The following is a 25462-nucleotide window of genomic DNA, read 5'->3' on the forward strand; positions in this document are numbered from 1 at the left end:
AAAAACAGCATCTGCTAAAAGAGCAAATATGTTATTTAAACGTTATTGCTTATGAATAAGATTGCTTATGTAATAAGCAAGTATCATTTCAAACATTCAGACATTGTTACCCCAGTGATGATCTGTTCATTTTTCACAATTAAATCATTTAGCAAATTAAATGTTGTTTATGTGCTACAAGCCTGTAGTAACTTTCATTAAAACAATTAAAGAGATTTAGTTTAAACATAGTTTATTTCAAACAAAATTGCAATATTTACAATTCATGATACATGGTACATAAGATAATGCCTGAAAAAGGATCAGAGCCGAAAGCAAAAGCTTATAGAGGTCTTCTCCTAAACATATTGTTGTAGGTACAGTACGGCAGTGTTTATGATCTTGTCTGAAATATTAAAGAGATTTGACTAGGTGTATTAGTTTTAATCATGTTAAATAAGAAAGTCTCCAAGTATTTTCATTCCGTGGTGTAATTTTGCACTGCACAATTTAGGCAATAATGTAGTTAGTATCTATTCTGTATTGTGAAGCATCAGTTAGAGAGGGCCAATATCTTCCCCAAAAACACAACTGGATTCTGATTCCGGAACAGGTTCCTGTTGATGAGTACAACGGTAAACTTAACAAAACCCCGTCTGGGTTATCCTGTACGTTCTGGTCGGATGAAGATAGAGTGTTCCTACCTTTACACCGCTTGGATACATGACAGCTATCTTGATGACACAATGTTTCCAGAAAGATCTGTAATCGCCGCAGAAAACTACTGTCGTGCTCCAACCAAGGACAGATATCTTTGGTGTTATACGCAAGAAGTCTCATTAGAATGGGAAGAATGTGATATTATCAGTAAATACTGTTTTATTCTTTTTTTAAACATGAATTGCAATCTTGATATTTAATTTTATAATAAGGTCTTGTATCAAATTTACTTGAAGTATACCTACTTCTGGCCGTTCAAGAATAACATCAGTTTTTGTTATATACCCATATAAATTCTGTCAAAAATACAGCTTGTACTTCACAAGTAAATATGAACATGTACCTTTTGTATTGTATGTTGCCGGAGTACTTTCATTTAATATGAATGACCTGACAAATTTTATAAATAGCGAACACAAGAGCTTCACTTATTTCTATTTTAACATTTACAAACATTTGAGAATTCGTTCGATACAAAAAGTTGTAGGTATATAATAAAAGGGACATTACAACAGTAGCTAGATCTGAGATGCTGTATTCGGCTCGAGTTGATTTTACAAGGACGGATTCATTCGCATCCATCCTAGAAATTCGTCAAAATCCCGAGACGAACATCCAGGGAACCATGGTAGACCTCTGGTATGCGAGAATGGGACGGATTACACTCGGCGCTTGCGCGCTGGTGAGATCCGATCTGGCAAATTCCACTCGAGCCGAATACAGCAACCCAGATCGAGCTACTATTGTAATAACCATATTATATTCGATGAAATACATTTCAGTGCCTGCCGTGAATAACACATTTGATGGATATCTGAGATACATAGGAATGCAAAATACAACGTTCTCCGGTAAAGCATGTCAAAATTGGGCTTCTAAATCACCACATTTTCAACATGCACATGATTTCTACTTTCCTGGTGAGAGTCTAGCTGGTGTTGAAAACTACTGTCGAGATCCGTGGGACAGCGGTTATCTATGGTGCTACACAATGGATCGTGAAAGTCGAATGGAACCGTGTGTGCTCAAAGGTACATGCTTCATTTTTAGAAACGTGAAAGACAATGCACATTGTACGTACTTATGGAAAGCGTTTGTATAGACACAAACATTCTTTATTCATGACATTCAACCGAATTCCAGAGACAGTCCAACAGTCTTCGTGACCACCAAGTTCCTCGAGACAATACGCAACACATACTTTTTAATGATATCTACTTTATAAAATTAATCATAAATATATGTTTATAGATTTGTTATAATGTAATTTTATCAAAACTTGTGGAGCGTTCTCTTTTAGATTATGAAAACACATTATCTCAGTTGGTTATATTGGACATGTCTTTTTCTGTAATAAGGATTACATCAAGGAACTTCTAATGCCTATATGCAGCCCATGAAAGCAAACAATCAAAAGTTCGACGTTTACATTTTCAAGGAAGTAGATTCAAATCGGCCATTACAAGATATTTCATTACTTGTCTGTGGTAAACATGTCTATTAACAAGTTGTTATGTAACTATGTGCAGTAAATCAATTGAAACCAAATATCAAGTGTGTGTGTTTGTGATCGGGTTTAGTGTCTTTTCCAACATATATATAAAGGATGCAGTGAGTGCAGTGCCAAACTTTATAGTGCTGCCTCTTAGGAATATCACGCCATTGACAAGTGATATGATACCCCAACCAATCACATTATTCTGACACCGGGCTGGCCAGTCCTAGTACTATCCTCTTAGTGCTGAGCGCCAAGCAAGGACGCTACTAGTACCATTTTTCAGGTCTTTGGTGTAACCGTGACCAGGGATCAAACCAACGACCTTTCTTACTTGAAGCAGGAGCTCTACCATTAGACTAACGAAGCGGTTGAGGCAATATAATGTCAAGTACAAGACTTGATTTCTAGAAAAGGGAAATTTTGTGTAGGCAGGCTGTTAGCTGTGTTGGTAGAGTGCTCGCCCTGTAAGTAAGGGGTCCCGAGTTCGATCCCCAGACTGACTGCACATCTTACTTACCCTGTTACATTTGGTGCCCAATGTGGGACCATGACTATATTTACTTCTAGATAATTATGGCCCATTAGAAATTCGAGGATGAAATTTTTGGGAAGTGTGACATGATGTAGGACTGTAAATATTTTGCTAAATTTTACTATCGTAATTCTGATTTAGTTTAAAAATTCAATAGTAATTTAAAGACACTTCTGCGAGAAGGTATTTCTAAACCCGTTTTTTATGGGGATGTGGTTTACAAACTTCGTAAGATCTTGGGTCATGGTAATTTTCCAAATGTGTATTTGGTAAAATTATAAAACGTTTTATTAAAAGAGGTTACGACCCAACTGTTTTGAGACATACCGCATGTTTAGTGTTCAACCCGTTTACAGTTGGACACTACGCTTTCCTCTTTGATTGTGTCTGACGGAAGATGGGGGGGGGGGGGACTCTATGATAAGCAGTTTTTAAATCCTACAAGGACTGAACTGTTTTGATATCTGTCTTCTGGCCTGTTTCGTCGGGCCCTTAAGGGTGTTTCTCTTGTTGCTCTGTCTTCTGAAAAGGCATTGAGTACATACGTTTTTGGTTCTAAAGGGTTGCTTTTTATATATCTATACACGAGCATTTTTGTGTTTTACATGCCATGCCTTTTTGTTTCCATTACGTGTGTTAGAGATTCACCTGGAGGGGATTACTTTTATTTACACTGTCCCGTGTCTTTGGAACATGGTGGGGGGGGGGGGGGGGGTAAGAGTGAGGTTGGGTGCGCACCATAAACCGGTTTAAGCTCCCCAGTGGTGTTTTTGCCACTGACCGTTCCAAGGCGGTGCCCCACTGTGTTCCTTTGTTTGTTCGTTTTGTCCTAATGTGTTGGCTTTGTGTGTGCGCGTGTATGTGTGTGTGTGTTTGTGGTGTATTGGCATTGTGTGTGTGTGCGCGTGTATGTGTGTGTGTGCGGGTGGTGTGCGCGTCTGCGTGCTGTGGGTTTCGTTTTGGGGAGGCTGCGTTTTTGGTGCGTGGCATTCCCTGTTTGATATTTGCCTTTGTTTTTGATTACTACAAAGTGGAATTTGGGACAACTGCACTTTTCAGTACGCACTTTCAATAAATACTCCCCATTTATTCTTAATGGGGCTTCTGCCCCTACTTCCGTTTTTAGTGTTTGTTTTTTTAAACATTATTGTTACAATTTATCTATGTTATTGTAACAAGTACACCATGCCTTTTAAACTCCTAGCAGGACGTTCGTACCGGTAAAGTGCATACTAGCCGAGAGAATTCGTGCAGGCAGCCGGTTAGCTCAGTCTGTAGAGCACTCGCCCTTTAAGCAATGAATCCCAGGTTCAGGACAGGGACTGACAGAATATTTTCTTACCCTGAGACAGTAAGATCATGATTTTGTTGTGTACTAAATGGTCGTTTATTCTAAGGATACTTTTGAACTTAACTGCACACAATTCACAATACATCAAAGGCTTTTTTGCTGTTTTTTTTTTTTTTATATTTTTTTACATTTCATTACTAGTGTTTCTGATACGAAACACAGTCATAGTAAAACCTAAAACGTCTGCTGTAGATGATCAATGTTGTCTTCAAAGTTTTGTAGTATTCAGGACAATAATGAAACATTTTAGAAAAATAAAAAAATGTTTGAAAATGCTGTTCTTGTGACACATGTTTTAAAAGCCTAATCAATTTCCCTAGTCTGTTGCAGCCATTTTAGTGTTATTTGAATTACTTTCCTTGACATTAAAATAACTACCGGCTCCTCCTAAGTATTGTAACGTCAGAAAATCGCCATTTTGTTTCTTGAGAAAGACTCTGAGATAGCCCAATCCTTGTTGCAAGAAATCTGAGAAAATCTCAGTGCGCAAGTTTAGGTTTTACTGAGAGATTTTTTAGTGGAAGTCAATCAAGATATTTTTACTCAGACAAATACCATCAAGGCAGCCATCATTGATTTCAGTGCTTTTGCCTTTAAACAACTCTAGGACTATCGTCAAACTGTTCAATAACAGTCCTAGACTCCATAATCTCAGTTCCCCTTTCTAAATTCCAGTTTCTTTAGTTCTGCATATTGTTTCCTCGTTTAGGGCAAACCCATTATTTAACAGGGGACCATACGCCACTTTTCATGTAATTACACGCAAGTGTATTATTGAAGATTCCATGTGTGCCGCCATATGGATACATCTGCGGATGTCTCTTAAATTGAATTTTGTACTTGTAGCATGTGTAAATGTTGAGTTCTGCTCAATCTGGGGCTAGAGGGCGTGGTCGGTCGTTTTTGTCATGTTGAGCGACCTGTGGAGTTTCCACTTTTTCTATTTTAGGATTGTTTTTGGTCATAAACTTAAGACTGCTTTTTAAGATTTCTTTGAAACGCAAAATTGTCACAGTTTTTGGTCTTAAGACTGTCTTAAGACTTAGGACTGTTCATGAAACGCAACCCTGAGTTCTTGTAACGTTTCAATTGTATCTTTGTTCATGTTTTATCTATTAAGATACAAAGGAAGATGGTCTGGGAACTGTTTATCAAAGATACAAAGGAATATTGAATCACACATATACTGGAAAGCCTTGTCAACTTTGGAACAAGTATTTTACTGCACATAAACATAATCGTTACTTAGATGGGTACATGAAAGGCAACGATTGTCGTGATCCTCTTGATCAGGGATTCTTATGGTGCTACATTTCTGGTGGAGGATGGGAACCATGCGATGCTGATGGTATAGTTTATGTATTAGGTTTATACAAAATGCCACTGTTACGTCTTTATTTATACGATTTTATAGATTGTATACTGTGGATATACAAAAGACTCACTTTCATCTTACACTTCTGAATGGTAAGAATGTAAATTTGTTTTTAATTTAGATTAGAATGCTTAGAGAAAAAAAAAATGTTAAATTCATTTGTATAAATGTCTGTACACTGTATACATATATAAACTGTAAAGCGTTCAAGAAAGTTATCGGATATTGATAAAACTACATTGTGCAAATGATTAAATACGTTGCTAAAATTAGTGAAAGGATCAATTTCAGAAAACACAATTGTACATTAGTAAATGTCTGTTTAGAAAGTATTTCCTAAATTTAAATAACATTACAGCAAATGTTTCATAATATTTTATATGAAATTATACAAAGAATTAATTATTGTTTCATCTTTTTACACAGGAACTTCTTACGACCTTAAAGATAGTTTAGAGTATAGAGAAAGCATGGTATTGTCTTTATGTAATAATGGCAAAAACATTTCAATATTAAGAAAATGCGATGGTAGGTTTGACTGTTCGGATTATTCGGACGAAACGAGCTGCTGGAAAGACATTGATCGTAAGTATCTTGCAGCCTTTTCACTTACAGTTTGAGTTTTCTGTGAGAGTGAGAATCTGTGAATCTAGTTACGTGCTGACATTCTGTACTAGACTAAAAATAAGTAGGAAAATGCCATGAGATAATAATGTCCGTTGTAACATTACTTATGCTTTTAACATCAGTAAACGAGAACAAATTTAATAGGAGACGGATCCAAATTTAGTCAGAAACAAACAGAACAGGGTACTTATGTCCAGGGTTAATGTCTGTCTTTACTCATTGAATTTCGTTCTAGCTAGCCTATTTGTCATTGCATCATTACATACCTCTATTTAAAATATAGATTGTAAGTAAAATGCACTTTACACATGGAACGGTCAAAATTTGAAATACATATCCCATTCTGTGGCTGATATATTGTAACAAAGACGTGTAAATGTATTTTTTCTGATCTCACATGATGGTAATCTTATTTAAACATGTAGAGCTTAAAGCACTTTTTCTTAGTCTCTATCTGCTGAAATATTTCCGTAATAGTGCTATTTGCAGATTATTACACGTTTATTGGAAGAAGTTCTTCCTAGAAATACAGATACGAGATAAAAACACGCCTCATCGAAAGTTGGCATTATTTTCGATACATAGTTTAAATTTGTTGGCAATGTCAGAAATGTACATGTACTCTGACCGACAAACACAGCTGACCAAAACTCGTACGATTTTAATCATTCCATCGTTAAATTCTTGCACCTGCTCATGATTGCCTCGTGTAGCCCGTGTGTGCCAACAATGTGGTTCTACTGAGCGAATTTTACACATGTACATGTTTAAGTCTACATACGACCATATGTTCAGAGATTTTCTGACAATTAATCAGTTTGTGATAATGCCGAGGCAAAATTTTGAAGAGATGGCCCAAGTTTTGGCCAAGAACGCAAGAACAAGTCGCTAGACATTTTAACGTCTCTCGTTCGACAATACAGTGTCTCATACGACGTGGTATTTTGCAAAACTTCTGTTAAATCAATACAGAATTTCCTTTCAGCACATGATATGGCTTCTGTAATAGAGTTATCTACCGAGACAGTTCCAGTCTTCGAAAGAGGTTCATATTTTCGATGTACTGAAACATTTGAATGGATTTCTATAACCGTTTATTGTGATGGAGTGATAGATTGCTTGGATGCATCAGATGAAATCAGCTGTAACCATTCTTTTGTTGGTATGATTATAATTTTTGACTAATAACAGAAAAGGTCCTCGAAAAAGATATCAACCAGCTGAAGTCATTTTTAGTTATTAGATGAGATCAATACATGTATTTAGTAAATACAACCTGCAAATGTAAGTATCATATTTATGCTTATATCGTTTTAGTTATCTACTAATTAAATGTTGAATATCATTGATGACGATTTATTCATCGTTTCCTCCCATTTATAAAAGATGACACTTTCTTTGAGGCTATAGCTTAGGTGACTTTATACGTTTGAAATGTTACAGCAACTAAATGTTTTTGAACTTTCCTGCAGGAAATAGGTCCTGTTTGCCTGACCAGTACCAGTGTGATGGTGGTGACTGCATACATATTAGTCAGATGTGTAATTTTGTTCCGGATTGTATTGACCAATCAGATGAAAACTGTGGTACGTTTCTTTTTTATAGGTATTGACCACAACAAATACAAATCTTGCATAAGACAATCTTTTTTAAATTCATTTTGCCGTAAACGATTTTATTTGTTTAGAGACTTTATAAGACTTGAGAAACATAAAACTTTAGGCCTTACGATATGATAAACCATTTGTATAAATGATACTAATTTATATTTTTAACATGTTTACATAATATTGTAGTAAATGATATCACAATTTTCTCGTTTTCTAGAATTTCGGGGATGTTTGGATACAGAACATAAGTGTGCCAACGGACAATGTATAACTCTAAACAGACGGTGCGACGCCGTGCGGGACTGCTATGACGGAAGTGACGAGACTTTTTGTGGTATGCCTCCCGTTGATATGAATTTATCTCGGAATGTTATGTATTAAAGTTTAATCATTGTAGCAAAGAAAAGCATCAGAAATATAAGTCATGAAAGGAAGCATTAGAGAATATAAACAAACTGATATAATAAACGAGCCTAACATGAGGTTCCAAAAGATATATTTCAATCACTCTTTGTTAGGTTCATGTAACACAGAGAAAGCGTTCCATTGTGATGTTGTAAGATGTATACCACTACGCTTACGTTGTGACAAGTACATGGATTGCGAAGATGGAACCGATGAGGAAATGTGTAGTGAAAAACTGTTCATGTCATGTGATCAGTGGTGGGAGGCAGGTTACAGAAATACAGGGTCATATTTTGTTGGTAAGATCTTGTCAAACACAAAAGTAATTATTTTAGTTTATTAAACTGATACAGAAAAAAAACAATATTTAAAGCTATTTAATAAAAGCAACTATTTCGACCTTAAATGGAAAATTGAAATAGATCTACCTTTTAATTTTCCCTCGTAAAATATGGAAAATATGGACAAAAGTAGAATAGGAAAGAAAACATTCAAATAACGCAATCAACTTTGCAGGGATACGGGTTAATGTATACGCGTGTCAGCTGGCTGAGCACATGCGCTCATGTATACAAACACAAATGAAAACAATAATAAAGTCAAAGAGAAAACAGCACATCCGTCAGTGCAAGAAACACTACCGGCGAGTTTAAACTAGTTTAAGTGTTCACTGGCGCCAAACCTGATTCTTTAATCCCTCCACGTGTCTGTATTACAAGATTACTCATCACCGCTGGAGAATCTCTTACTTACATAACAGTACTAAAGGAATGCATTGTAAACCATAAATGGTGAATATGATATCAAAATCTAACAAAACTAAACCAAAGACATACATAAATTTTAATATTGTCTCGTAAAGAGATAACAGTCATAGCAGGTTCTGTCTTCCTTGAACTTATCGTTATTTACATTAAAATTGTGTTACTAGCTTATACAGTTTTTGTTATAAAAGAATTGTCAGTTTTATGTTTGCGTCTCAAATGCTATTACTCATAATTAGAAGTTTCGATTAATCTCTCCGAGCAATTCTAATATTTAAGGGGAAATAATTTAACCACACTTTCACGCGACAGTTAATCATTTCATGGGATAAGTCAATTTGCTTGTATGTACATAAAATCATTGTGTTTACTGGTCTCATTAGTCATTTGTGCTGGCTGGCACAAATTCTAAGAACTTCACACAGCAGCGTTATTAGCGTAACCGGTACGTTCAATTGATTTCAGCTGGAATGGAGGTTATCTGCGATTTTGATTTAGTTGTTAAATCTGGTAAGATGTACACAATAGTTCAAAATAGAGACATCATAATGGATTTTGAATGCTGTGATGACATACTGCTGTATTTACTCAGCAATATTGACGTAGGAAGAGATGACTACATAGTGTCAGCACTAGTGAAGAGACCTGAATACTTTTGCAAACAAGAGGTAAGGATAACAAGGATCCGTGTCACAACAACTTTGCAAAATGCATTCATGTTCGTTTCAACTTTGATATAGATTTAGCAAGCTTTTCTCTGCGTATGGAGTAAATGTTTATCCATGTCAGCTTTTCAGTATAATGTTATCTAATAGAACTAATTCTATATTGTTAATGTTAATAAAAGCCTTGAATAATAATTTAGACGTATGTCCAGCGCAGTTTCTTGTTATTCGCGCTGAAACTTAATGTTGATTGAAAGCTACGAAAGGCCAAATTTCCTATGATATTGTTACATTTTATAGACTAATGCTTTCGCTGTGCTCGTGGTGTTTATTTGCTTTATGACATCAACATCATAACTAAAGCAAATACTGACCATTAGGTCTGTGATTTTATCAGAAAACAGGTCAAAGTCTTTAATTCCATTTCCGATGTATTATTTTGTTACAGATGACCGTAATGAAGTTACTCAAAGTTACAAACACATTTTACTGGAAACAGTGCCATTTTGTACATTTTAAACCTTACTTATTTCTTGGTTGATTGTCATTTATAATTTACCAGTATGAAGATTTCATTTTTCAGATTACGCAGACGTGTCTCTCGTCACATGCTGCAGCTGCGAAATTCGATGATCCCAATTACATTCATAATTACAAATATTGTGACTGTGTAGTATTTGAAATTCATATCAACCGTAACATCCAGTAAGTGCAAAATCACGTGTATCTTTTTAATCCTTGTCTATCCTTCATCTATCAGGTAGTACTAGGTAAACTGTATCTATTATTTCAAACACTATTCTTGTAAGAACTATTACTCTTCCAACAGAAAACATGGAACATTATTATTCCAGACAGTAAAGGTTCTAATTTCAGTGTATTTTATTGCAACTACTCCTCCTCCCATACAGAAAATGTAATAGTCTGTATATATCATATTGTTTCCCAACTTTGCTGAAGGTTTGTACCAATAACGATCCAGCAAAATGAAATTGCAAACTTTCCAGCTCAGATCTTTATGTGTCTGATATTTATGTCTTCCCCCCCCCACCCCCGATCCTCTGGGGGAGACATATTGTTTTTGCCCTGTCCGTCCGTCCGTCCGTACGTCACACTTCATTTCCGAGCAATAACTGGAGAACCATTTGACCTAGAACCTTCAAACTTCATAGGTTGGTATTGTTTTAGGGTCACTCCGTCAAAGGTCAAGGTCACAGGGGCCTGAACATGGAAAACCATTTCCGATCAATTACTCCAGAACGACTTGACCCAGAATATTGAAACTTCATAGGATGATTGGTCATGCAGAGTAGATGATTCCTATTGATTTTGGGGTCACTCTGTTGAGGGTCAAAGTCACAGGGGCCTGAACATTGAAAACCATTTCCGGTCAGTAACTTGAGAACCACTTGACCCAGAATGTTGAAACTTAATAGAATGATTGGTCATGCAGAGTAGATGATTCCTATCGATTTTGGGGTCACTCTGTTAAAGGTCAAGGTCACAGGGGGCTGAACATCGAAAACCGTTTCCAATCAATAACTTGAGAACCTCTCGACCCAGAATGTTGAAACTTCATAGGATGATTGTGTCTGCAGAGTAAATGATCCCTATTTGTTTTTGGGGTCACTCAATTAAAGGTCAAGGTCACAGGGGCCTGAACATTGATAACCATTTCCGATCAATAACTTGAGAACCTCTCGACCCAGAATGTTGAAACTTCATAGGATGATTGTGTCTGCAGAGTAAATGATCCCTATTTGTTTTGGGGTCACTCAATTAAAGGTCAAGGTCACAGGGGCCTGAACATTGATAACCCTTTCCGATCAATAACTTGAGAACCTCTTGACCCAGAATGTTGAAACGTCATAGGATGATTGGTCATGCAGAGTAGATGACCCCTATTGCTTTTGGGGTCACTCTATTGAAGGTCTAGGTCACAGGAGCCTTACCATTGAAAACCATTTCCGGTCATTGAACATGCAGAGTAGAAGGCCCCTATTGATTTTTGGGTCAGTCTATTAAAGGTCAAGGTCACAGGGGCCTGGTCATGTAAATCCTTTCCGAAAATAATTGTAACCACTTGACTAGAATGTTGAAACTTAATAGGATAATTGTACATGCAGAGTAGATGACCCATTTATTTTGGAGTCACTTGATCAAAGGTCAAGGTCACAGGAGCCTGAACCGTGACTTGAGAACCACTAGGCCGAGAGTGTTGAAACTTAGCGGGATGACTGGACATGCCAAGTAGATGATCCCTATTGCAGCCAACCATCAGTGTCTCTTTGACTTTCGCTCCTGACCCCTATTGACTTCTTGCCTATAGGACTTTGCATTGGGGGAGACATGCCTTTTTTTACAAAAGCAATTTCTAGTTACCATTTATAATAGTAACAGATGTGTTAAGTCTTATGTCTCGGAAAGCAGAGTAGCAAATGAAGTGTCGCATACATGCATTTTGCATTTCAATTAATTTTACATCATATTTATGAAAAAAATTACGTACGCATAAAAATGTTTTAACGAAATATATGGTGAGACACAGATCCGATATACTAGATTAATCTAGTAATTGATGTGTCTTTTTGTCCTGGTGTTGTGTATTTAAATAGTCTGATGTTTAGTTTTGATATTTTTTGAGCGTGTGGTCACGAAATCTTGTAAATTTTCTTTTCGGGTTGTCAAACTTGCCCATGGAATGTAATTTCTTATCAAGCAATCTAACTTCCCTATGGAAATACTGACGTTATAGACGCTTACACGTACATAGAGGACATAATTCCCGGACGAGCATACACGGTCAGATTCAACGGAACGACCGTGACAGTTGTGTTGTGTTTGTTTTTATAAAACACAAAAGTATAATCGAACTATTAACACAAATATTTCTTATGCTGTAGATTGGAAAAGCCGTGTGTTGGTCATAACTTCAAAGAGTCAGAGGGAACAAGATTGGTGTCACCTTCGAACCAATCAAAACTTACTTTTTCATATGAGGAAACATTTATATACAGATATATGAGTTTTCTGGATTCACAGATCAAATACCAACAGTACTTTCCAGGACCCATCGTATGTGAGCACGGTAAATATGTATTTGAATATTGCCTATTCAAAAAAACGTTTTTTGAAAAAAGTTACATTTTACAGGCAATTAAAATCTATCGAAGAATAATACAACAGCTTAAATAGTATACATTAAATAATAATGTGTTCTAACACGTAATTAATGTAACCAATAAATATAGATGATAAAAAACAAAACAAAACAAACAAAAATTTTTTTTTAAAGAAACACGCTAAAGATAACATTTGTTGTAAAATTCATTAATATTTTATGTAGATTAGAAATATATATCATGACATATTAGTTAAAGTGAAAAATATGTCCATGTTAAATGATTAAATGGGATCAAAGAAAAAAAAATCTTTTTTGCAACCCATTTCCTTTATACGAAACGCATTAAATGATATAAATGAGCAAATACATAATAAAGAAAATGATGATTTAAATGCGGATAATCCTAAAAACGTGATACGTGAGTATTCATCTAATGCCCTAATGCTTTATCTATACTATCAGATATAGCATTTTCGGCAACAATAGTTATAAACAGTCATGATTCAATGACGATTGTTATAATGCTAGACGAAAACTTAAAGATGCTAGAAATGAATTTGTTAAAAACAAAAATAATGATTAGGAAGAGAATACATGTACATCGATGGGCGAATTACACAAAAGTAACGAGAATTTATAAACGAAAATTCAGTTTATGTGAAAAGACAATTTAAAAAAAAAAAGAGCAAATCTGAACCAAAGCAATGGAATAAAGTTAAGAAACACTATACTAAAAGAGAAGCTAAAGGCGAAAATCTAAATATGTAAACGAACTTTGTAAAGTTTAATTACGGTCCATCCGCCCTTTCATGCACAATGAAGCATATAAATGCCACGTAGAGTATAAATTACTATAAACGAACGTTAAGACCATTTAAAGGGTTTATATAGGACTGACTCTGAGAGCCAAAATGCAGAGTTAAACTATGATAGGATACAGAATTAGATAAGAAAACAGAAATATCTGAAACAAGAAAAGCAGTATCTTCACAAATTAATAACCAAAGCAGTGTCAATGATTTGATTATGGCCGAAATTTATAAATATTCATTCGCTGAAATATCGACCGACTCTTCATTTACTATACAACAAAATATATCTTTCGGGCGAATATCCAAAGTGTTGGGATGAATAATAGTCTTTATTTTAAGAAGTGGGGACAAGGAAGATGCAAGAAACAATATATAGGGGTATTACTTTGATAAATATTATCACAAACAATTATCATCAAGTTCTTCCGAATCGATGAGCCGAGTGGTCAAAATAGCATAAGGAAATCAATGATGATCAGTATGGCTTTCAGAAAGAAAAATCAACAACTTATGGTATCTTTTTGCTGCAGTTAGTTATAACTACAACGTTATCACAATGTAAAAATCTCTACACTGCCTTTGTTGATTTTGAAAAAAAATTAGAATGTTCTTATATGTTTATAAGACTATTCCAAGAAAATGTAAGCTCTAAATTTGTAAAAGCAATCGAAAGTATGTGTAGTTCTGTAAAAGCGACAACCAAATTTAAAAAATATATAAATCACCACTTTTCGAATCAAACATTAGTATAAAATAGGGAGACCAAAGTTTTAGTCTGATCTATGTTTATTTCTTTTCTGGTTAATACTAGTAACATAAATTATGATATTAATGGCTTGTTTACAATCGATGACATAACATTATTTGTTCTGCTGTTCACAGACGACAAAGTATTCTTGCCCACACACTTGAAGTTTGGCAATCTATACTCAACGATCTTTGTCAATATGTTCAAACTGGGGTATAACATTTTTTACTGAATTTGATATTGTTTTATTTTTCGCAATGTATTCTATAAAGCATTTTTGAACGTGTACATGTGCATGAAAAGAGTGCTACAATAATAATAAAATAATACTAATAATAATCAATACAAAAAAGACAAAAATATCGATATTTGAACAGGAAAAACATTCTACATTTGAATTCAAACTAAATCATGTGACGACAGAAGTTGTGACACGAATTAAATACTCAGGAGTAACGTTATTTAAGAACTGACATTGCACACAACAACACTTTGCACAACATTCGCTTTACGCTCTTCGTTATCTTTTTATTGTATTTAATCAGTTTGAATTAAATGTTGAGGCTAAATGTAAATGATCTGATAGTCTTATTGATTCGATATTTAACTATGGCCTAGACGTTTATGAATATGATGAAGCAAGCAACATTAAAGAAGTCCATTGCAACGTTTTACGAAAAGTACTCAGTGTTAGAACATCTACAAATCTTCACGGTTTATACGAAAAACTGGTACATATCCAAAGAAAATACAGCAACAAATTATACTTCTTTAATACTGGCTCAAAATAATATTGATGAAACTTTTTTCAACGAAAGATGCATTATTCTTAAAAATGATATACATACAGGGGAAACAATTGGGCTTATCACGCCAAATGCATCCTAATTGAAATAGGAATATCAAACCTATTGTTAACTCATAATGTGAATAAAAATAATTTCACCTTTAAATAACCGAGAATCCTAGATATCTATAAACAACATGGTTATTCAAATTTTAACAACTCGAGTAGATTATCTCCTTACAGTATTTACAAACACGAATAGTCAAGAAGATTATCTGAGTGTCATTAAGACAAACAAGTTAAGTATTTCCTTGACTAAATTTAGACCCTTTTCATATAACCTTGCAAATGAAAACAGTAGACATGACGGAACACCTAGGGAAGAAATGAAATGTCAAAAATGTATCGTGAATTTAAAAGAAAATGAGTTTCATTTTATTGCAGAATGCCCAGATATTATACTTCACGAAAACAATATTTCAAACCATACGTCTGTAGATGACCGGACACTTAAAAATTTGAAACACTAATGTCAAGCAAAAATACAATAGAGCTTAACATTTCAAATAAGGGAGCAGTCAGATATCTGAGATTTGTAAAGAACGTTACTCTACTTTATTTTTAAAGGTTCGCTTATATCGTGTTGTTTTGCTACTTTAAAATATTAAACACTGTAACACGTCTTCACCTTTTCTGTTATTGTATTTGTATTAATTGGCTATATGCATTTTTATGCCAAATAATCTTTCAATTTAGACTATGCTCTAAAAGTGGAAAGCTTAACATGCGAAGGCGATGTTAAAGTTATTCCATCGCATCTTAGATGTCTTTATGACGTTGACGACACTGGAGTGATACTTGGCTGTAGGTCTGGAAGTCATCTTGAAAACTGTGGTAATTACTTTGGTCTGCCTTCAAAATAAATAATTTGCCTTTGTTGTCTTCCTCATATTACTCACAATACACAGCTGTGGGTGAAAAATATCATTCGAAGTGAACATATTTTACTGTGGTCAAACAGTGCTTAAATTAGTTTGTGGACGTGCTCCATTTAAGCGCCAACATTAAATCGCCCTATTGGATGTACGCACGTATTGAGTGTACACTATACTGATAGGTCTAACATAGGCTTACTAGTGTACATTCAATGCGTGCGTACACTCAAAGCGGGGTAATTAATTAATGGCAACCCCATTTAAGCTAAAAAGGAATCAAACGTCGAAAACTTAAAAGATGATAGTGAACGATGATTCGATACTAAAAGCACTAATTTCGATTTGGCAACTAAAACATATGCTTTCGCAACTGTTATCAAAATTGCAAATTGAATGAAAATACTAAATAAAAGTACAGCAGTAACGTAAGACTTAAGCATATGCCTACAAGGTCCACTTCAATGTATTGGATGACTCAAGAATTTTTATTTTCAAAGTACGATATTTCGTAGAAGTGTGATAATGGAAGATGATAAATCTCTCGAAGATGTTTTGTATGTAATTAAAGATATGTGATCTTATTTATCTAACTGAGTCTTGCATTAAGATGAGTTAAGACAAATAGTCCAACTTTTAAATGTTTTATCTTTAGGAGAATTCGAGTGCCCAAAAGACACAGTAAAGTGTTCAGGTAGCTACTGTTTACCATTAAAGTTCCTTTGTGATGGGATAGCGCAATGCCCCGGTGGCCAGGATGAGGAAAACTGTGGTAAGAGGAATATTTTATGTTTTAAAAAGCAGTAGAAAATATAATTATATATTGATTCTTTAATTATTAAAGGTCAATAGGTATCAGTATGATTTACTGCTTGGATAATCGCCATGAATTATTCGTTAGTTGTTCCCAATTGCAACATCCTCTCAGCATGCAAACAGCAGATAATATTTACATTAAATACTAGGCGCAATACCAGCACTGTCGGTATAAAAGTATTAGCATCACCTGTGATCTTAGTTGGGGTGCATTAGCAGACATGAAAATACAATTTTCTTGTTTATTCTTTTTTAATTCAGTTACTGTTTCTGCGGGAGAGGAAATACAAATTCGCACTTTATTTCTGTTATGTTACGCATACTATATTTTCGAAGGTCATATCTTATATTGTACATATATAGAAGAGACAGAAATAAACATATATACATTGCATACACCCACACTATACCACACGCACACACCACCACCACACCACAACACATACACCATACCACATACACCATACCACACATACACCACCACCACCACACCACAATACATCACACCACAACACACCATTTTGTTTTTTGGATTTAACGTCGCACCGACACATGATAGGTCATATGGCGACTTTCCAGCTTTAATGGTGGAGGAAGACCCCAGGTGCCCCTCCGTGCATTATTTCATCACGAGCGGGCACCTGGGTAGAACCACCGACCTTCCGTAAGCCAGCTGGATAGCTTCCTCACATGAAGAATTCAACGCCCCGAGCGAGGCTCGAACCCACATCGATGAGGGGCAAGTGATGCACTACACTACACTACATCTACAGCACACACACCATACCACACCACACCACAATACATCACACCATACTACACTACACCCACAACACACACACACGCACGCACACACAAACACACACACACGCACACACGCCATACCACACCACACCCATACAACATACACGCACACACAAACACGCGCACGGACATGAAACACTTTCAGTCTTACATTATAAAAATATATTATTTGCCAAATGTTTTTTATGATAGTTTTACTGTGATTTATCAATACTTTTATTTAAACATAGAAAGTTAAGTGTGTAACATTGTATGGTATGAGACACATGTAGTCTCATGTAATTCTATATAAAATGGCCATTTACTTGTATGATATGAGTTATTTTATATTTGTATGTTTGTATAAAATGTAAATGGATGAGACTATAATAAATGATCTAATCTAATCTAATCTATCTCTGAATGTAATGATTTCACACGCTATTATTATTAAACATTAACAGGTTGCACTGAGGAAGACTACGAGATACTCATCCTTTACGATGCTGATTACTTTGAAGACCGTTTCAATATCAATAAGTTTGCTGACCAGTTCTATAAAGATACAGCAACCATCCGAATTCTTAGCTATACAACCAGTAAACCGCTTGAAAATGATTTTAATATCGGCGATATTCTATTACACATAAGAGAAACTCGGGCTCAGCCGTTTTCATCCGTAAATCGATTACCAGATTATCGATACAAAATTATGGCAAAAACGTTTCTACAAAATATTATGTTTATAAAAAACAAACAATCAGACACAGGAATAATTTTCTTTGATAGGAGCGATGTATCTAAATCAATTACAAGTCAGTTATTCTTAAATATATCAAAGATGCTCCCACCAAATGTTGATGTATACAGAGTTTTGGAGGATCCTGTTTACAGTGTCAGCAATGTCTCCAACGTATTTGATAGGGTGCAAGATGTTAGAATTAAACGATGGAAAACGCTTAATTCAATGGGCGCACTGTTGTTTCCAAATATATGTACAGGTACTGTATAAATGGTTAATTTTGCGACATAGAAATGTTTGCTTTTTTGCGAATTGAAAAAAAAATCCTAAAATAAAAAACACACATAAGATTAGGTAGTTCTACACATTCTGATTAAAACTGTTTCTACAATATAGAATTTCATTTAACCTTGATTTTTCAAAACTTCAGAATATACTTTCGGCCTACAAAAAAGATAGAATTATGTGCGTTCTTATATGTTATGTTTCTACTAGACTGATTTTAAATATTTGGCCTTAACACAAAATTTCATAATGGGAGTCTTAGGAAAAGTAACAACCTGATAATATTTTCGTGAAAAGAGATTTTTCTATAATGGAGATTTAAATGAAACTTCTCAGAGAAATAAATAAACATAAGATCTATAATATGATATGATGAAATAAAATGTATTGGTCCGTGTGCTTGTTTTTATACATTTGCCCATGATATCCGCTCATTTTAAGCTGATTTTAAGACACAATTTCGGATTATTTAACGTGTCAAACGTTTCAATATTATATTTTATCTCTAGAAAGATAATAACGTTATTTAATCAAAGGTTGTTATTATTTCATCAAATGACTTTTATTTCTGTGTGCCGAGTCCAAGCTTTAATCTGCATTATCCAGATAAATGACGTTACATGCAGAAGTAACTTGCAGCCGAACATGTTTCGAATCGGATGCCACATGTAGAATTTCTGTTATTTTAACATATTTGCCATTAAATATGTACGAAATATACCCTTTCAGTTAAGTTCGTAATCAACGTGAAATGAACAAAACCCAAAATGATGAATTAATTTGAGCTAGTTTCTCGCACCTTGACAAACAACAAAATCATTTTATCAGCCATGTTGATAGGCTGGGTGATTCTATTTTACAAAAAAAGAAATAATCAATGTATACTTAAACTGATAACTTTGCAAATCATTTTACAATCGCGCTTTATACAAACTTGATTTCATACTCCTATATAAAAACTAGATAACTCATTTTTGCAAACATTTTCGCAAGCAAAACATCGTCTATATGGCAGTCGAACATTTTATTTGACGCTAAACTATCTACTATGTACAGCGTCATTCCCTAACCTAAAAAAGGTGCTACTGCCAAAATGGTTTTGAATGCATGGCATTCCATTTATATCATAAAATAAGGTCGTAAGAAAAACTCCACATTTGTGTGCATGGAAGATGGGATTTTATTGTATTTATTTATACATAAAAGTTTGTCATATGTACTGACAAATAAGCCTATATTTCATTTTTCTCGCACCGTTTACATGAGACAGAATTTTCAATTTGAATAAATGTTTTGTTTTACAAGGTCGCTGAATATTGTCCATCATCGCTTAGGGGTCGAATCCACGTTAGATGTGTAGAATTTTTTCATGTGATGAAGCCATTCAGCTGGCTTACGGAAGTTCAGTGGTTCTACCAAGTTGATCGCTCGTGCCTCAAACAATGTCCGAAATGGCACCTGGGGTCTTCCTTTACCATCAAAAGCTAACCTATAATGATGTCGATGTGACGTTAAACCCATAAAATGTAAATATTTTTTTATCATTTGCAGCCACAAAAAGAGTCCTATGCCCAAATGCTTACAAATGTGCTTGGAGTAAGAATTGCATCCCGCTTTACCAAGTATGTGATGGACTTTCTCAGTGTGCACATGGGGACGATGAACGGCTTTGTAGTTTTCATTGTCCAAACAATTGCCGTTGCAGAGGATATGCTGTATTTTGTGGCGACAAGAACATAAAAATAAATGATATTTTCAATATATCGGAAACGACAAGACAGCTTGACTTAAGTGGAAATAGATATTTAAAGAAAGTATTAGAGCGGTCACACCTAATGTTTCCATCTTTGGTCATTCTTAACGTGTCCTTTTGTCAAATTGAGATAATATCGAAATTCGCTTTTCAGAGTTTACCTAACACATTAACACTTGATCTAAGTTACAATGACATACGTATTCTGTCAGCAAATGTTTTCGCTGACCTCATCCATCTCAGAATTTTAAACCTAAAGGGAAATTACAAACTTAACAATATTGAAGCAGGTGCATTTAATGGAATAGGCCTAATTCGGGAACTACAACTCGCGGATGCCAAGCTAAAAACGGTTGCGGCCTATTCCTTTGCTGGGCTTAAACTTGATGTGATAGATTTGTCTAATAACTCAATCGAAGAAATTGAAGCGTTTGCTTTTAGCGATATGTCCGTTGACACGATATATTTTAACGGAAATGAAATACTGAACTTTAACAAGGACATATTTACTGGTGTTGCTTCATTAAGGAGATTAAAAACTCCCGCCTTTAAATTTTGTTGTATTCGGCCAAACTATCTCAATGAAGACCAGTGTTTCCCGTCAAAAGACGAATTTTCTTCATGTGAAGATCTGATGAGACTTTCGGCACTGCAGACCATGCTCTGGTTAATTGGAATGGCAGCTCTCATTGGCAACGCTCTCTCAATAATGTACAGACTTGTGTATGACAGAAAGAGACTCAAGATAGGATATGGAATATTTGTAACAAATCTTGCTGTTGCAGACTTCTTTATGGGAGTATACCTCATCATTATTGCAGTAGCTGATGCCGCATTTAGAAAACAGTAAGATACATCTTTTTTAGCTGATATTTTCAAACATATGATAATTACATTAATTAAACATATGCATCAAGAGTTTTCAGTGACATAGGTATGTCCCCGTTTGTATAACAAATATTTGAATAACAGTCCAAAATAAATAAAATGGCGGAAACACATCTGTAGGCTAACTTTGAAATATACTATCGCGTTTTTTGTCAGTTTCTCATCCACATGTTCCTCGTGAGTTTGCTTTGTATGCGAGAGTGCGTATGTTTGTGTGTGTGTGTGTGTGTGTGTGTGTGCGTGTGCGTGTGCGTGTGCGTGTGCGTGTGTGTGTGCGTGTGCATGTGTGCACATCTGCGTGGAGAGGCTGTGTTTTGGAACATGGCTTTCCCTGTTTGATATTTTACCTTGTTTTATACGCCCGTCTCTGAAAGAGCGGGGCGTATTATGAGAACACCCGTTGCGGCCGGTCGGGTGGGCGGGCATGCGGCGGTCGGCGTCCAAAAGCATGACCGCTCCCTAAGCCAAACAGTTTTCATCCGCTCTTCACTAAACTTGCTGACAATGTTTGTGGGCATAATATCTCGGCTAAGTTCAATAACCAGACAAATCGCCCCAGGCACACTTGGATTAAGGCTCAAGATTGAATTACCCGAAAAACTGCGAAATTAGCCTTGTGCTGTCTCTACGTCAAACAGTTTTCATCCGATCTTCACCAAACTTGCTGAATATGTTTGTGTGCATAATCCCTCAGCCAAGTTTGATACCCGACCAAATCGCCCCAGGCACTCCTTGATTATAGCCCTTGAATAACTCGTAAAACTGCGAATTTAGTATTGTCCGCTCTCTAAGTCGAATAGTTTTCATCCGATCTTCACCAAACTTGCTGACAATGTTTGTGGGCATAATATATCGGCCAAGTTTGATAACCACCCAAATCAATTCAAGCACTCCTGGATTATGGCCCTTGAATTACTCGAAATCTGCGAAATTAGCCTTTTCCATTCAAACAGTTTTGCTCCGATTGTCAGTTTCATCCCACATGGAACCTCACAAATACCTTGATTCCTTCTTACTCTTTTTTTTTTGTTAACAAGGCATACAACTTCAACATTATTACCTTACGATACGTAACTGAATGAGGAGTTTGTGACAGTGACAGTGTGGCACTCTTGTTTACGTTGTAGGATAACTGTGATTAAGGAACGTTGCCTTCCCTTTTGAATATTCATCCTTGTTCCACTTTCCCCTTCACAACCCTCATTTTCTATCCCCTACCCCTTCCTCCACCTGTGTCTATATTTTGCATAAAGTTAAAATGTACTTGTTGGATTTTTGAAGCAACCTGTCTATAATATTTTTCCGTTACAGCTTCTTTTTGCTGTGTGCGTACTTTGCAAATGTGTGGCTCTGTAGCTGTGCTTACGAGAAATCTACCCTTACCTTTTGTCTTCTGATGTGGTGATTTCATCTTATCAATTAAGGCGTCTGCCCCTAGCTTCTTCGCTTGATGCTAAGCATGAAAAGACTAGCACTAGAACTGGTCAGTCCAGAGTCAATCAAATGTGACTGGCTTGTGTATTATGACATGTGTGCAAGATATTTTAGTGAGGCAGCTATAAAAGTTAGACACCGTGCTCATTGCTACAAGAAAAATTCACTGTACCCGAACAAAGACATGCACGTGATTTTCAGTTTATCCTTATGTTCTGTCGATTTGTTTCACTCCTCCAAATATTCTGACGCACCATTTCAGTCTGTAGTTTACTAATGCATTATCGGGGAATGTTTTTCTGTAGATTATTGATCAACTACAGTGAAATATATCTAGTGTTTTCATAGTTAACAAGAGATGTATGTAAAAATATATGTCCCTCATGATGGGTTGTCCAATTTTCAGTCTCGTCATCACTTTGACATTGACCTTTGACCTAATATTTAAAGATACTAGGTCAAGTGGTTCTCAAGATATTGAATGGATAAGGTTTTTAAAGTTCATGCCCAAGTGACCTTGACCTTTGACTAAATGACTCCAAACCAATAGGGGACATCTGTTTCATTCAGCCCATTCATGCTATCAAGTTACGATAAATAAACGGCTTTCAATGTTCAGTCAACTGTGACCTTGACCTTTGACCTACTGACTCCATACAGAGAATGGGTCATTTTCGTTATAAGCCAATTCATGCTATTGTGTTTGAAGGTCACGTGTCAAGTGATTCACAAGTTATTGGGCGGAAACTGTTTTCAAAGTTCGGACCTTGCAACCTTGAAATTTGACTTACTCACCCCAAAAACAAAAGCTTAATCTACTTCAAAAGCCCAAGCATGCTACCAAGTTTGAATGTTCTGGGTGAAGTGTTTCTGAAGTTATTGGGCAAAACCTTTCACTCTACCGACCGACCAATGCGACCGACAGGTGCAAAGCAATATAAACTTGCTTCTTCTACAGGGAGCATAAAAATATCATATATTTTCATGGGTAGAACCCTATATTTGAAGGAAAGAGTATGATTTGTAAATAACCGAGGATTCGTGACTTTCTACATGAATTAAATGTATGCGAACATATTAAAATGTAATAAAGAAATCCGTTAATCTTATATTTTCTTTATTTTTCTTACATTAAGACTGTAATGATCTGATGTTGAGCGTGGAAAAACGCGGAATAATACTGGAAAGGTAAATGTAATGAACCAGACACATGTAGTATCACTCTTACCACTAACAAATATATCCTACGTAACTTTAACTGAAAACGGTTAAAGAAGACGGGTTTCTAAAAATATACAAGTATATATATTGAAATGTTAAAGAAAGGGATATATTTGTTATTAAATTATTCATTAAATTCTGATGATACTGTTTTTTTTTTATATTTATCATTTTTACTTCTTATCGTGCTGAAAGAAATGATTTTTTATGATAGGTACATTTTCATGGACGATTACTGGAGAAGTAGTGTCTGGTGTAGCATGGCAGGTTTCTTCTCGACTGTTTCGTCTGAAGCAAGCGTTTTATTCCTTTGTCTTATAACAGTGGACAGACTTCTTATCATCAAGTTTCCCTTTGGACAAATAAGACTTGACAGAAAGCGCGCGAGTTTGTTGTCGGCAATGTCATGGATCCTATCGCTTGCAATAGCTGTAATACCATTTGTATTCAGGAGCTACTTTCAGGACAAATTTTACACGAAATCCGGAGTTTGTATTGCACTCCCTCTTACACGAGATCGCCAACCAGGATGGATATATTCTATCGCAATCTTCGTTGGATTGAACTGTATAACATTTGTCCTTGTCGCCTTTGGTCAAATCGCTATTTTTATGGAATTTAAAAAGTCTAGCATGGACAAGCATAGAGAAAGAGCAAGAAAGAAAGATTTAACGATAGCAAGGAATCTGCTTCTTGTCGTGACGACTGACTTTCTGTGCTGGTTTCCGATTGGAGTTATGGGTATTTTCTTTTCTTGTTCAAACCACATACAATTAATATACGTGTAAACATTTCTCCAGACATTCCGTATAAAGCTTCAAAAGTTATTATGTTTTAATTGGTTTTATAAATGCCCACCAATGAGTGCGAATTTATGTCAGTGTGTTTTACTTAATTCAATAGTTTTTTAAATTATAAAAGATCATCATTACATGTTCATATGTTGCCATTTTAGGTGACATACCCGTAATAGTGCGTCGATATACTGTTTGCTATATAAATATGAACAGCTGTTATAAAACCATACAGTACGAACTATACTTCCTGAATGACATTATACGTAAGATTAAATCTACATGTAATAGGATATATTTACATTTGACACACGTAATCATGTATAGGAAATATCTCTTAGACCTGCATCATGAATTTTCCTAACAGAACATAAAAATGCCATAATATTTATCTGTGGAAATTGGAATAAACCCTTAAGAATATTAGTAAGAGTTAAAGGACAAGGTGTCTGTATACATGCATGATGTCAAGAAAAGAATATATTTTTAAAAATCATAACTCTTTAAAAACATTGCCCCCTCTAATCGGAAATATTTCAACTAGTTCAATAAAAATGATAACATCCATAAAGAAAACCATTAAACTTGAACCAAACGTGTACCTTCCGTAAATACTGCAATGATTGCAATATCATACGTTAGCTTAATCAAATTCTATATAAAATGTTCGTCTTGAGTTGATGCTCAGACACTCTTCATAACGATACTTTTCAGCATTCTTTAATATTCATATAATATGCATACGTAGTATAAACAATAACCTGACATCACCCATTGAAACATGCATAAATGAATAAAGAAAGGACGAACACTCATT

General features: G+C 35.3%; 1 protein-coding gene across 1 annotated transcript; it reads left to right on the forward strand.

The window, feature by feature from the left end:
- The first annotated feature begins 1528 nt into the window (after positions 1 to 1528).
- LOC128548672 (G-protein coupled receptor GRL101-like) lies at positions 1529 to 21158 on the forward strand. Its single transcript, XM_053524043.1, has 12 exons — positions 1529 to 1730; positions 5201 to 5428; positions 5882 to 6040; positions 7555 to 7668; positions 8211 to 8396; positions 9327 to 9529; positions 10110 to 10231; positions 12430 to 12614; positions 16585 to 16701; positions 17993 to 18127; positions 20107 to 20177; positions 20463 to 21158. Exons 1-12 carry the CDS (start codon positions 1529 to 1531, stop codon positions 21156 to 21158), a joined length of 2418 nt encoding a protein of 805 aa, XP_053380018.1.
- Positions 21159 to 25462: the final 4304 nt, after the last annotated feature.

This window comes from Mercenaria mercenaria, chromosome 1, assembly GCF_021730395.1.
Source record: "Mercenaria mercenaria strain notata chromosome 1, MADL_Memer_1, whole genome shotgun sequence".
Lineage (NCBI taxonomy): Eukaryota > Metazoa > Mollusca > Bivalvia > Venerida > Veneridae > Mercenaria > Mercenaria mercenaria.